The 14,422-nt window shown below is 42.5% G+C and overlaps 1 protein-coding gene across 1 annotated transcript in view; it reads right to left on the bottom strand.

The window, feature by feature from the left end:
- LOC145395436 (DNA polymerase delta catalytic subunit-like) overlaps positions 1–14,422 on the bottom strand; it is a 103,963-nt gene that overhangs the window by 24,280 nt on the left and 65,261 nt on the right. The window contains exons 14-17 of the mRNA XM_080269035.1: positions 9,936–10,037; positions 9,535–9,630; positions 4,451–4,588; positions 2,589–2,761 (exon numbers count right to left, since the gene is read on the bottom strand). Of these exons, the coding sequence (XP_080125161.1) occupies positions 2,589–2,761; positions 4,451–4,588; positions 9,535–9,630; positions 9,936–10,037 (509 nt within the window). The remainder of the gene's footprint in view (positions 1–2,588; positions 2,762–4,450; positions 4,589–9,534; positions 9,631–9,935; positions 10,038–14,422) is intronic.

Here is a 14,422-nt window from a genome sequence, read left to right as displayed (position 1 = left end):
AGTTCATCGAGGCCCTATGCATCCCATGAGGTGTCACAGGAAATGATTGACTGATAATCCATCACTCTCATCTTAAATGTCGGGACCAACTGCCTATCCCCAGGCTCCTACGCTCCTCATGGGGCAATGTAGGGTTGGATGATGGATGGATGTATAATCCAGCTAAAAATATGTATATTTACTAAAAACCATTCAATATACATAATACATAAATGTAACAAACCAGTTACAGTTGATCATTGTAGTTATTAAAAGGAAAAATATTCTTTAATAAAAATTAAGAAATATGTTACAGTACAGTACCCTAAATCTAAATGTTTATTCTTTTTATTTAAAATCTTCAGGAATAATAATAAAATTTTAGTTTCAGAAAGAACAGAGAATTGTAAAATTTATAATTTATTATGACAGTACAAAAAATATATAATTTTTAATCACTGTTCCATCAAGTCAGAAATATTATTTAATTTAATTTTTTAAGGAGCAGCCATTATAACTTAAGCATGTATGATTGTATGGTTTTGTTTCAATTATGTCTGTCACAGTGTAATGAATTCTTGGCCAAGTAAAAGCAAACAAAATACATGACATGTTACTTTATTTGTCCTTATCTGACATTTTGAATGTAGCTATGGTATTGTGAGACAGCATGAAACAGAGCTTTATATACTGCACAACCTCCTGATATCCATTCTTCTGAATCCTACCTCCCTCATGAGGATAGGGTCCACCTGGCCAGGCTGAGATGTGGGCATCATCCAGACCCCTTGAGTTATAGGAAGAGGCTGGATGCCTCTGTCGCTGACACCTGTCCAGGATGCAACACAGCACCCCATACTATTAAGCACATTATGGAAGACTGCATTGCACAAATCGCCTGTGCCAAAAACACAACATACACTCCTTGAGAGCTCTGTGGGAAAGTCCGGTCTTGGCTGTGGCCTTCCTTAGGGACTCGGGGCTGTTTGTCCAGACTGCCTAAGGAACAACTACTACTACAGTACTAGTATGTGCAAGTGGTGAGAAAAAAAAAAAATAAATAAATAAATAAAAATTATGATGTGCTGTGAGGCGAGGTACCGTGAAATTAAGAATTTCACCCTGCGTAAATGATGAAATTTGTATATATATATATTTTTTTTTGGGGGGGGGGCTAATAACCATACAAACATAACTAAAAACAATATAATATATATTCCCAGGCATAAAACAAGGTGAAATAATGATCATGAAAGGAAAATAAATTTATAGTGGTAAGTAGCAAGGGAAAACCCTACATGCCTGGAAACAAAGGGAATGGATGAAGGTGGAGGGAGTGTGGTGGTGGATGGAGGGAGGAAGGGAGGTGTTTGGGGTGGGGAGGAGTGGAGGAAGGGAGGTGTTGGGGGTGGGGAAGAGTGGAGGAAGGGAGGTGTTGGAGGTGGGGAGGTGTTGGGGGTGGGGAGGAGTGGAGGAAGGGAGGTGTTGGGGGTGGGGAGGAGTGGAGGAAGGGAGGTGTTGGGGGTGGGAAGGAGTGGAGGAAGGGAGGTATTGGTGGTGGGGAGGAGTGGAGGAAGGGAGGTGTTGGGGGTGGGGAAGAGTGGAGGAAGGGAGGTATTGGGGGTGGGGAGGAGTGGAGGAAGGGAGGTGTTGGGGGTGGGGAGGAGTGGAGGAAGGATGGAAGTATGCTTGCTACGCACACCGGCTACTGTATCCATGGGGTATATGGGGTAATAGGTGGTTGGGAGGCCATAATGCAGAAAGGGGCCGGTGGGGCACAGGTAGGCAGATAAATGGCTAGAGGGTGGGGGTGTCACCCCCATGCTAGAGGTCCAATCCGGCAATACCCCACCAGTTACTGTAGTTCTCACTGGCTTGGTCCCATATACGTCATAAAAGAGACAGTGCTACCTACTGCCAGTTTTAGGTGGGCTCTGTACCATCAACAGACATAGGACTTTATGCTACATTTTTCAAAACTGTCATTGGGCAGACATAGGTCTTTAGGGGTTAAAAGGAATCAATGGAACTTTGGTATGCAATTTTTTTCTAACGTGGACTTGATGTCAAAAACAGAACTAAAACAGGGTGATATTATAACAAGACCTTCAGTTCTGTATCTCTCACCAAGGATCTACAGACTAGTGTTGAGGTTGGCAAAAAAGGTGACAACAGAACTTCAATAAGCAATTTTTCTGTAAAGTACTGTGGATTTCAAGTTGCAAAATATCTATCTATAACCAGAAGACAGAATCCCATAAGGGGTGGCCACAAACAAAGTGTCACCGTATCAACCTGTCCCCTGCCATTTCACTGCCTTCCCCCCAACTTATACCCCCCTCTCTCATTTTTATCACAACTCCATCCCTCCATCTCATCCATGGTCTCCCCCTCCCTCTCCCCCCTTCCACCTCACCCACATACACTCTCCTAGTTAGTCTCCACTCTCCATATATCTATATTCCATCTTTCCATTTCATCCTCGTCTCCCCCTCCCCTCTCCCCCCTTCCACCTCACTCACATACAATCTCCTAGTTAGTCTTGTACTCTCCCCTCTGTCTCATCAATATATAAAGTCGACATGTAACAATAAACCGCTGTACTGTACCTTTGAATCAGGATCTTCTGCAGACAGGTGTTGATGAGGTTGGCCACAATGGGTGCGTTATCCCGGCGAACGGTCTCAATACCCTTGCAGTCCATCTTGTCGTGGATCTCAGGTTTGGTGAAGTACAGCCCAGCATAGCGTTTTTTGTTGATCAGTAGGTATGGGAAATAAACCTGGGAGAAAGAGTTTGCCAAATGGAATTGAATATTGAAAAAGAAGTATACTCTGTCCAGGGAAGTGTGAGAAATGGTAATGAATATGAGAAATAAAGAGTCTATCTATCTACAGCCAGATGCCTTAATCCCATAACGGGTGGCCACAAACAAATTGTTTCCATGTCACCCTGTCCCCTGCCATTTCACTGCCCTCTCTCATTTACCTCTCTAGTCCATCCTTCCATCTCATCCTCAGTCTTCTCCTACCTCTCCTCACTTCCACCTCACTCACATGCACACTCCTGGTTAGTCTCTCATTCTCCATACCTCTCCATTCCATCCCTCCATCTCACCCTTGGTCTCCCCCTCCCTCTCCCTCTCCACCTGACTCACATATACAGTGCCCACCCACAGTGAACATATTCAGTGTAAACGTTTCGCCTAGTGAACGAGCAGGGGGTAATCAGGTCCACAAGACCATAGTGAACGAGTTGAACCCCGAGTGAACGAAATCAGGGAAAAGAGTAGGCCATAACCGCCATCTCCCACAATGAACGACCCCCCCTCCCCTAGCAGACGCTGCACAAGGGGCCAGGTCTGAGCAACCTGTAGAACAGAATCCAATGGAGGATGAAGATTTGACTACGTTGAAGATCAGTAAAATTCTAGTGGCAGTGGATGTTCTGAGAGAAGAGGTTAAGACAAATGAAACCAGCTACTGTACCTTAGGACACAGGAAGTGCTCAGTGGAGTAGAAACCACTTTTCGTTATTACACTGAAAGGCACAATACGGAAGTCAACATAAGAAAAACAATCATCACACGCTACTACCGAACTCAAGAACAATAGGAGCCAGTTGCCTCTACATCGTCTGCTACACTTTCTGGTGAAGACGATGATGTGATGTCAGTGGTGTCATCTTTGGACTCTGAAGGCTTTATGGGAGAAGTGAATGAGGTAGAGGCACGTGGGGAAGTGGTACAGTCAAGTGATGAGCGCGAGACTGGTGAGGGAACGAGGGAAAGGAAGGTGATGTGGCAGGGACTACTGAAGTGTATCTCCTTGCCTCAGAACCATCTGTATTCAAGCCAATCAGGGCCGTCACCTGCTCTACTTAAGATAAATAACCAAGTGTTTCATATTTTATATATCTGTACTGTATTTGAAATGTGCCCTTTAGTGGTCTGAGGAAGTAGTGCCGCCCATATGCTATTTTTCCCATAAAGATATGTTGTTCACAGTGAACGAATTTGCAGTGAATGAGCTCGTCTGCCGCCCATAAACTCGTTCACTGTGCGAGGGCACTGTACTCTCCTACTTAGTCTCTCACTCTCCATCCTCTCCACATGAGAATAACTATATTCTATCCACTTTAACTTGGACTAAAACTGCTATCTCTCCATTCTGAAAGCTGAATTATAACAAGAGACTAACAGTAGAATATAGTGCTAGTCATGAAGAAATGCTGTAAGAAGTTAAAGAAAAATAAGCTGCTGAAGAAAATCTGTGCCAAGAAAGGTTCAATCAAAACCAGTGGCTGAAGTTACCAGATGCAATGCACAGGAGCTGCAGAGTATGAAATGACCAGAGAGACAGAAAGACAGACAGACAGACACACACACAAAACTCCCCCCCCCCCACAGACACACACAAAAATCCCTCCCACGCATACACACACACAAATCCCCCCCTTCCCACCACCATACCTTCTCAAACTCAAGCTTGATAGGTTTGACGAACTTCTCGGTGACATAATTTGCCGCCTCCCGCCCCAGCTCCATCGCCTCTGCCACTGTGTCCACCCCAAACTTTACCATCACTGAGTCTGTGTCGCCATAGATGACCTGCACATGGGGAGAAAAGTTGTTCATCACCATCACTGTCAATATCATCATCATCACCTCTTCTTCCCAATTATACTAATCCCTCGATTATCCCGACGGTCCATATCCGGTCATGCTCTGTATCTGTTCATTAGGCCTTGGCTCTATCATAACCGTATCCGGATTTATTTGTCCGTAACCGGACATAAAAGTTCTGGCTTCGGCAGCCAGCCAGCCTACAAAGTAAAAGGAAAAGTTGACTCCATGGCTCACCGGCCTCTCTGTCCATGCGCGTGTAATAGACTGTAACCCACAAGCTGAGTAAGAATGGCTGTACAGATCCCTACCGTGTGGTCGAAATCCCCCAGCCATTCTAATCACCAGTAACATTCTGGCAATGTGTGAGGACAACAGAGCATAACCCAGAAGCTGAGCTAAAATGGCTGTATGGTCCCTTACTGAATGCTGAAAGTTCCCTGGCCAGCTGGATCAATAAGAACATAACTCCCTCTGAGGAGTAACACAGAGCCTAACCCACCAGCAGAGCAAAAGCATCCATCTGCCTCCTCACCGAACGGTGAAAGTCCTGTTGCATTCCTCGCTTCTCCCCTCCCCCTGTCCCTCCTCCATCCCTCCCATGCTCACTACTGCCTGCCTTTTCTCTCTCCCTCTCCCTCAGTACTCCCCCACCCGTGCATTGCCCACCATCCCTGCGTGATTTTAAAAGTTTTCGCAATTTACTTGAATATTATCAGTCATATAGAAATTCTGAAAAGATGATGAGAAAGCTCATGATATTCTGCATCTAGACACATGCTTAGCTCTTGCACCGTATGGGCTAGGATGTTAGGAAGTTATCTGAAGGTATTATTTACTCTCCAACAAGTTCATTCTCACAGCTTTTTAGTACTTTCATTCATCAGTTTTATGTGTTTTTATTTTATCTCATATTATAAACACCAGCAAAGACGTTATCAGTTTATACCAATATAACCAATTTCTGGGGGGCATACTGAAATTGAAAGAAATATTTTTCTTTGTGCCACAGAGTCAGCCATTACTCTTGCTGTCTGAGAGACTTTCTGATTTTCTGAGTGTTAAAAATACTGCAGATGTCTTCATTGACTTTTCTGTGGACTTTTCTTGTTTAGGCATTGCTTTCTTAGTGTCTAGCATTATACTGGATATCCCCTTGTGTGTTTTGCTGTCTAAATACAGATGAAAGACTGCAGTACAGTGCCAAAACTAGGAAGGATACTGTATATTATAGGAAGGATATTTGCAGATTTTTGTTGTTTAGGCCTTGCTTTCTTAGTGTCTAGCAATATAATGGATACTCCCATGTGTTTTTTGCTGTCTAAATACATCTGAAAGACCTCAGAACACTGCCCAAATTAGGAGGGGTACTGTACATATTGGTAGGGTTTAGCATATATATATTATTTTGTATGCATTGTTTTCATAGTGTTTAGGACCATACTGCATATTCCAATGTGTGTTTTGATGTCTAAGAAGAGCCAAAAGACTGAGGAACACTGCCAAAATTAGGAGGGGTACTGTGCATTTTTTTTTTCCTTGTTGTTCATGAACTGTATTCTCAGTGTTTAGAATTATACTGCATACTGCAAAGTGTGTTTTGATGTCTAATAACAGCCAAAAGACTGCACAGCACTGCTAAAATTAGGAGGGATACTGTACACATAGGTTGGGCATGGGTACAGGTAGGGTATGGGTACAGTAGAGGATATTGCTCTGTATCTGGACAATGCCGTATCTGGTCATGCCTTTGGTTCTTTTATGATGGATAATCGAGGGATTACCGTGTATAAAGAAAGACGACTCATTTACCATCATCACCATCATCATCATCATCACTGCTTTTTCCCAGCCCTACTTCCAGCACACGTCTCCCAAATAACAATACTCATTCACACACTCAAGAGACTCACCAGCAAGATCAATCCCTTCATGCCTGACAGTCTCCACACGCTGTCCCCGACAAATTCCACACACGAAATCAGCATTACCTCGCAGTCTACCTCTAATACCACTACATCTCTTATGCATCCACTTATCCTTTCACGCCTGATGATCTCCACATGCTCTCCCCGACACAACATAAACACAAAATCAGCATTATCTCTCAGTCCATCTCTAACTACGTCTCTGATGCACCCACTTGCCAAAAACAATGCTAACCTCTTTTTCCAACTGTAGAAAGAGAAAGAGAAGACATTTACCATCATCATCATTATCACTCAAATCTCTCTTTCCCACCTAAGAATAAGGTAAAGTAGGTTCCAGAAAGCATCGTTAGATAATTCCTTTTTTCTGGTGGGGGTCTATATTTGGATGGGAGAGCTGCTTGGTTACTACAAGTATCTATTGCCAGATGCCATAATCCAATTAGGGGTGGCCACAAACAAACTACCTCCATGTTGCCCTGTCCCTCACCATTTCACTGTCCTCCCCCAACTTACACCCCCACCTCTCATATGCTGTATCTCTCCACTCCATCCCTCCATCTCATCCTTGGTTACATGATATAATAATAATAATCCATCCACCCATCCACCACCAATCCTATACCGTCCCATGAGGAGCGTAGGAGCCCGGGGCTAGCCAAGATCGTCCTAATATTTAAACAAGTGAATAATAATAATCTATCTATCTATAGCCCGACGCCCTAATCCCGCAAAGGGTGGCCGCAGACAAAACGCCTCCAAGTCGCTCTGTCACCCACCATTTGACTACCCTCCCCCCAGCTCACCCCCCCCCATATACATCTCAACTCCATCCCTCCACCTCATCCTCGGTCTACCCCTCCCTCTCCCTCCCTTCACCTCACCTACATACACCATCTTAGTCAGTCTTTCATTCTCCGTTCTCTCCACATGTCCAAACCACCTCGGTGTATTTCTCCTAATCTTCTCAACCACATCCACATCCACCCCACAACGTTCCTTCACTTCTTCATTCGTCAACCTGTCCCTCCATGTCACTCCACATGCTCCTCTCAAGTAACTCATTTCTACTGCTCTCACTATTGACTTGTTCCCCTCTTGCAGGGTCCACGCCTCACTTCCATACGACAGGGTAGGGATCACAATACTATCATGCAGTGACTTCTTAACTTCCATACTCACCTCCCTACTCCTCATCACTGCTTTCAGTGAACGAACAACCTTCCTTCACTGCTGTACCCTTTCACACACTTCATCCCTCAAAGTTCCATCCTTACTCATCACACTACCCAAGTACTTAAATACACTCACATTCTCCACATCCTCACCATCTAACCTTACTGTACATTCTGTGACTTCATTCCTCTCAAACATCATAACTTTACTTTTGTTTACATTAACTTTCAGCTTCCTCCTCCTACACACTGTCCCAAATTCATTCACCAAACCTTGCAACTCCCATTCATATTCACTCAACAATACTGTATCATCAGCAAACAGCAACACCGGAATCTTCCAAATCTCACCCTCATTCATCAGAGCCACCCCAACATCCACTGCCCTACCTTGCACCTCCTTTACAACCCCATCCATGTATATATTAAACAGCCATGGAGACATCACACAACCCTGTTTCAGTCCCACATTGAGATCAAAGAATTCGCTCAGCTCACCATCCACTCACACCGTAGCCCTAGCTCCTTCGTACATACTCTTCACAGCACTCCACAATTTCCCTTCCACTCCATATATTCTTAATACCTTCCACATACCTTGCCTATCTATTCTGTCATAAGCTTTCTCCAAGTCCATGAAGGCAGCATACACTTTCTTTCCCTTCTCTAGATACTTCTCCACTAAACATCTTAGAACAACTATCTGATCTACACACCCTTTTCCCTTCCTAAATCCCCCTTGTTCTTCTCCAACTAGCTCCTCTGTCATATGCCTAACCCTATCAATGAGTATTCTACCAAATATTTTACCAGTTACACTAAGAAGGCAAATACCCCTATGGTTACCACATACTTCCCTCTCCCCCTTTCCTTTGTATAGAGGAACAATTATACCTGATTTCCAGTCCTCTGGAACCCTTCCCTCTTCCCAAGCCAATCTACACAACTTCCATATCCACTCCGCAACAATCTCACCCCCATACCTCAGAATTTCACCACAAACTCCATCAATTCCTGGGGCCTTTCTCAACTTGATCTTCTTCATTGCTTCCACTACTTCTGCCCTACTGATCTCTTCCTCCCTCCTCTCATCTCTTCTTCTCCCAGCCATTCCCCAACCCCTTATACTCGCACTGCTCTCACTCTCTACATTCAACAAATCCTCAAAGTGCTCCTTCCATCTCCTCGGTTTCTCTCTCTTCTCCACCAACAATCTATTATTCCTATCTTTCACTCCCCTACTATTTCCCCTTTCACACTGCCTTACTTTCTTTACCTCCTTCCAAAACGATTTCTTACTCTCCCTCCATTTCACACTCAGATTCCTCCCAGACTCTTCATCCCCTTTCTTCTTGCTCTCCTTCACCAGTCTCTTCACTTCACTTCTCCTGCTCACATATACCTCTCTCTTCTCTCTCTCATCTTCTCCCCTACCTTTACTCACTAACCATTCACTATATGCCTTCTTCTTTTGTTCTACAGCTTGTTTCACCTCATCATTCCACCATGCTGTCCCTTGCACACCCTTGCATCTCCTCCTCACTCCACAAACCACCTCACACGCTGCGCCTCTCTCTTCCGTGAATATCTTACATACGTCTTCCACCCCTTCCATCTGCTCTAGCTCATATCTTCCCAATCTTTCTTCCACTATGCTCTTATACTCTGCCATTCTCTCACTATCTTGCAAATTCTCCACTCTTCTCACAGGAGCTGTTTCCTCCTGTCTTCCCCTTCGTCTCCTCAACCATTTTCTTTGCAGCTTTACCTTGGCCATCACTAATAATAATAATAATAATAAATAACATCCTCACATATCAGTCCTCACCTCTGCATTGAATTTGTATCCATTCTCTATGGTGTATTTCTTCTCCACCTCCTCTTTGGTGAATGCAATCATTTGTCGGCCAAACGCTGTCACACTCTGGCAGGGGTAAGGTGGTGGTTACAAACAAGCACAGAATGGGGATAGGACAGTAGCAGCAGCAGCAGCAGCAGCAGCATCATCATCATTTTGATCATTTACACTACTATCAACACTTCTCATTATCATCATCATTTCTCAATATCATTAATATAAAGAACACTGACACTACTAACATCATCACTACTCATTATCATCAACATACCATTACCAGCACTCATTTAGCACTACCACCATCACCATCAATAAAACTACCATTATTAAGTATAATCGACACCCTTCCTATATGTAATACAATGGCCTACCTGTGAGATCTCGAGGCAGGGCAGCTTTCCCACTTGTGCACCAGTAAACCCATACACAGAGTTGGCAGAGATCTTCAAGGCCAACTGTCGACCATCCAACACCTGTGAGAAATATGATAAAGGTCACAGTGGGGGCAGACGGAGAGTAAAAAGTGTTGGTTCAATATCAAATCCAGTTGTGTAGTTAAAATATGTGAGCACTTAGGTCCATATTAACCCGCCCCGTCCCGACTGATTTTCCACCAGACTCCCCAGTCCCGACCAATTTTGGTAAAAAATTTTTTTGGCTCAAACCTCTGCTTTTGGTGAGAAACATCGAAAATTCATAGAGAAATCGCTCACCTGAGGTTTAAAATACTCGATACAGGTAGGAGTACCCCTTACCTTACTGGGTTTTCTATCAGGCTGGCTCCAAAGAAAATGAGCTCTATGGGAGGGTAACTATTCCACACCACTCATAAATGGTATTTATTTATTTATTTGGTACGAATTTATATGTAGTACGAAAGTATATTGGTTTTCACACAGCAATATAGGCAATATGAGCATTGTTTCACTCACCAAACACATCAACATACCTGACCTATTTTGGTGACATTACCTGATCATCATTTCTGACTGTTTCTTCCTCTAATGCTATGTAACCTTTGTACTCCACATTGTCATTGATTGAGGAATCACTCTGGCCCTGATTTTGTACTGTGGCATGACATTTCTTTACTGGCCAGGTCACTGGTAACAGGTGAATTGCCAAGACAATGGCGTGCAGGGGGGAGGGGGAGGTCATGCGGGGTAAGGCATTGTCCCTGCCTGGCATCTTGTAGAGGAAGGTGTCCCGTGTATACGTACCAAAAATCACGCGCGAAAATTTAAAATTGTGCAAATTAGGGACCTTGCAACTGATGCGCCTTTATATACGTCAAAGGAACTGACAGTGACAAAACGAGTGGTCATATATATATATGTCAACGGGACGCGCAGGGTTAAAACTGAGAGCACAAACATGTGGATAAGTCCTAGGTTCTTTTTTAACAGCTAGTACAGCAGACTCTCACTATAACAGGCCCTGGTATAAAAGATATTGGATTTAACAGACATGACAAAGCCTACTGAACTTCTGTCACCTATGACGAACAATTCCATTATATGGCGCACAATGGGTGGCAATACATATGTTTCCTACCCAGTTTTACTCCAACCTGGCCTGAAACTGCCCACTCATCATCATGATAGCAGAGTTGTAATTACTGACTACAATAATATTGTTCTAGTCAGACAGAAATGGTATGAAATGGATGTGAAATAAGCTACAAAATGGCAAAATTACAGACCAAGTAAATGGGTAAATAGTAGTTTACATTTATAGTACTAGAATATGCTAAGTACTAATTTATTTTCAAACATGTTACTTGGGGGACATGTTATGTGTTGGAGGTTGGGCTGGTGCTAGCTCTGTGGCTAGGGTGAGGAGTGGTTAGATGTAGTTCAGGGAGCTGTTGCCTTTCCTGACACTGAGAGGGTTCTCCCTCTGTGCTATGGGAATCTTGTACGCAGCATGTGTTAGGAGAGTAATCCTGTACGGTAGTGAGGCCAGGACAGTAAAGGATGAGGATACTCACAGGGTCAAATGTACAGAAACGGCAATGATTAGGTGGATGGGGGGGTGGGGGCTGGGTTTATGATGGAAGAGTTGAGAGGAAGGATGAAACTGGAGTGTATTGGTGTTTTCATGAGGAAGGATAGACTGAGATGGTTTGGGCATGTGGACAGGATGGGGGACGACAATTGGATGCAGAAAGTGAGAGGTGTTAATGCCAGGGGTAGGGTTGTGAGTGGCAGATCGAAAAAGGCCTGGGATGAGGTCACAGTGTGTGACCTCTGGGATAAGTGACTGAATAGGGAAGCTGTCAGAGATCGAGTGGCATGAGGAGCTGCCATTAGATGACCAAGGCCAACAAACACAAGCATGTTGAACCTTTATAAACAAAACAAAAATGAAACAAAAGTGCTTGAAATCCCAACTGGGGGGAGGGAGGCCACAGATATAATGGAGTATCAGCTTTATCGGACCTGGCTTTTCCCCAATTACTTCAATACAACCAGGGTGTACTGCAATTTCTGAAGTACGTAATGATGACAGAACACATCTGACCTTTATATATCATTGGTGACCCCACTCAATATAGTGGGATGCAGACTGGTTACTTAAAAAAACACTAGAAATTACAGTAAAGTATGGCAATTTTTTACTAATAAATACCTCTATCTATCATTCTACAGCAAGACCCATTAATCTCGTAAAGAGTGACTACAAACAAATCGCCTCCAAATCACCCTGTCCCCTGCTATTTCGCTGCCCTCCCTCCCAGCTCATCCCTCTCTCATAAATAATCAAAGTGCTTTAGTACCTCCATTAACAACTGGGTAAGACACTGGTATGGCAGTAAAAAAAAAAAAAAAAAAAAAAAAAAAAATCAAGAAAGCACTGGCTATGGAAAGGCTATGGTGTGTGTGTGTGTGTGTCTTACCTAATTGTATCTTTACAGGAATGAGTCAAGCTTGTACTGTCCTGTGTCTTAAACCATATTTATCGTACATATCCTTAAATTTGTGAATTGTTTTGGCACACACTATTTCATTCAGTAGCGCATTCCACTGATCAATTGCTCTAATTGGGAAACTAAATTTCCTTACGTCTTTATCACCTCTCTTCTTATGCAGTTTTTTGCAGTGTCCTCTTGCTGATGCTTCTCCATATGTTAAGTAATCATTTATGTCTATTTTCTCCTTCCCTGATATGCATTTATATAGCATAATCATGTCACCTCTTTTCCTTCTCTCCTGTAGTGTTGGTAGATTCAGTTTATTTAGTCTTTTTTCGTAGCTTAGATCCCTTAAGCTTGGTAGCCATCTTGTAGCGGCCCTTTGAACTGTCTCAATCTTGTCTATGTGTTTTTTGAGATGAGGACTTCACACTACTGATGCATACTCCAGGGTTGGTCTGATGAATGATGTTATTACCTTTAACATGTCTTCATTTATGTATGTGAATGCTATTCTCATATTTGCAAGCAGTGTATACATGTTCTGTACCTTCTCACTGATGTGGTCTGCCAGAGATAGTCTGCTATTGATAATCTCACCTAGGTCCTTCTCTCTTTCTGATGTGTGTAGGGTTTTATTTCCTAATGTATAATCCCAATCAGGTCTTTTTCCACTTTTACCAAACTTGATTACATGACACTTGTCGACATTGAATTCCATTTGCCATGTATTACTCCATCCATGAAGTTAATTTAATTCTTCTTGTAGCTCTTTACAAGAGTCTGTGTTAGTAATTCTCCTTTGTATTTTTGCATCATCTGCAAACATATTTAATTAGCTTTCGTTTCCAGTGTTACTGTTTATATCATTTATATACACTAAAAACATGATTGGTGCCAGCACTGAGCTCTGTGGTACTCCACTAGTCACTTCTTTCCATGATGAGTAATTTCCCCTTAGTACTGTTCTCATTTCTCTTTTCATGAGAAAATCTTGCAACCAACAATACAGTTTGCCTCGAATTCCTCCTTGATGGTACAGTTTCCATAAAAGTCTTTGGTGTGGTACTGTGTCAAATGCTTTCTTGAAATCTAAATAGATACTGTCCACCCATCCTTCTCTTTCCTGTAATGTGTCTGTTACTCTGTCACAGTAGCTCAACAGATTAATAACACATGATTTTCCTTTTCTGAAACCAAACTGTCTTTCTGTTATCATATTGTGTTCTAGATGATTTACCCAAGCTTTTCTTATAAGCTTTTCTAATACCTTGCTTACAACGCTGGTCAGTGATACAGGTTGGTAGCTGAGTGGATTTTGTCTATTCTCTTTCTTGAATAAGGGAACAATGTTTGCTTTCTTCCAAATATCAGGTAGTTTACCTTGACTCAAGGATTTCTTGAAAATTAAAAATAATGGTTTACTTAACTCCTTTGCACATTCACGTAGTACCCAACTTGAAATTTCATCAGGACCATTTGCTTTTCCTTTGTCTAATTTACTTAGCTCCTCCTGTAATACTTTTTCTGATGTTTGTATATCTGGTAGTATGCGTGGGCATGTATGTTCCATATAATCCCTCTCAAAATTCTTTTCCTCTGTATAAACTGATTGGAATTTCTTGTTTAGTGCTTCACAAATATCCTTCTCTTGTGTATAGGTGATTCCCTCGTCCGTAATGGATTGTATTTTATCTTTTACTTTAGTTTTGCTTCTGATATAGCTGATAAATAGCTTTAGTTGATCACCACTTTTATTTATGATATCCTCCTAAAACTGTTTTTGGGCTTCCCTCCTTATTCTTGTATAATCGTTTCTTGCCTGTTTGTAATTATTATTTGCCCTTTCACTATTGTGTCTTCTGTATCTATTCCACAACAAATCTCTATTTTTCTTTTGATTTTTTACATTCTGTATTGAACCATTTCTTTATTTTCTTTTCT

The sequence above is a fragment of the Coenobita brevimanus genome, chromosome 31 (genome assembly GCF_032717465.1).
Source record: "Coenobita brevimanus isolate Jiangsu-jjx chromosome 31, ASM3271746v2, whole genome shotgun sequence".
In the NCBI taxonomy this organism is placed as follows: domain Eukaryota; kingdom Metazoa; phylum Arthropoda; class Malacostraca; order Decapoda; family Coenobitidae; genus Coenobita; species Coenobita brevimanus.
This window is presented reverse-complemented; position numbering and strand designations above follow the sequence as displayed.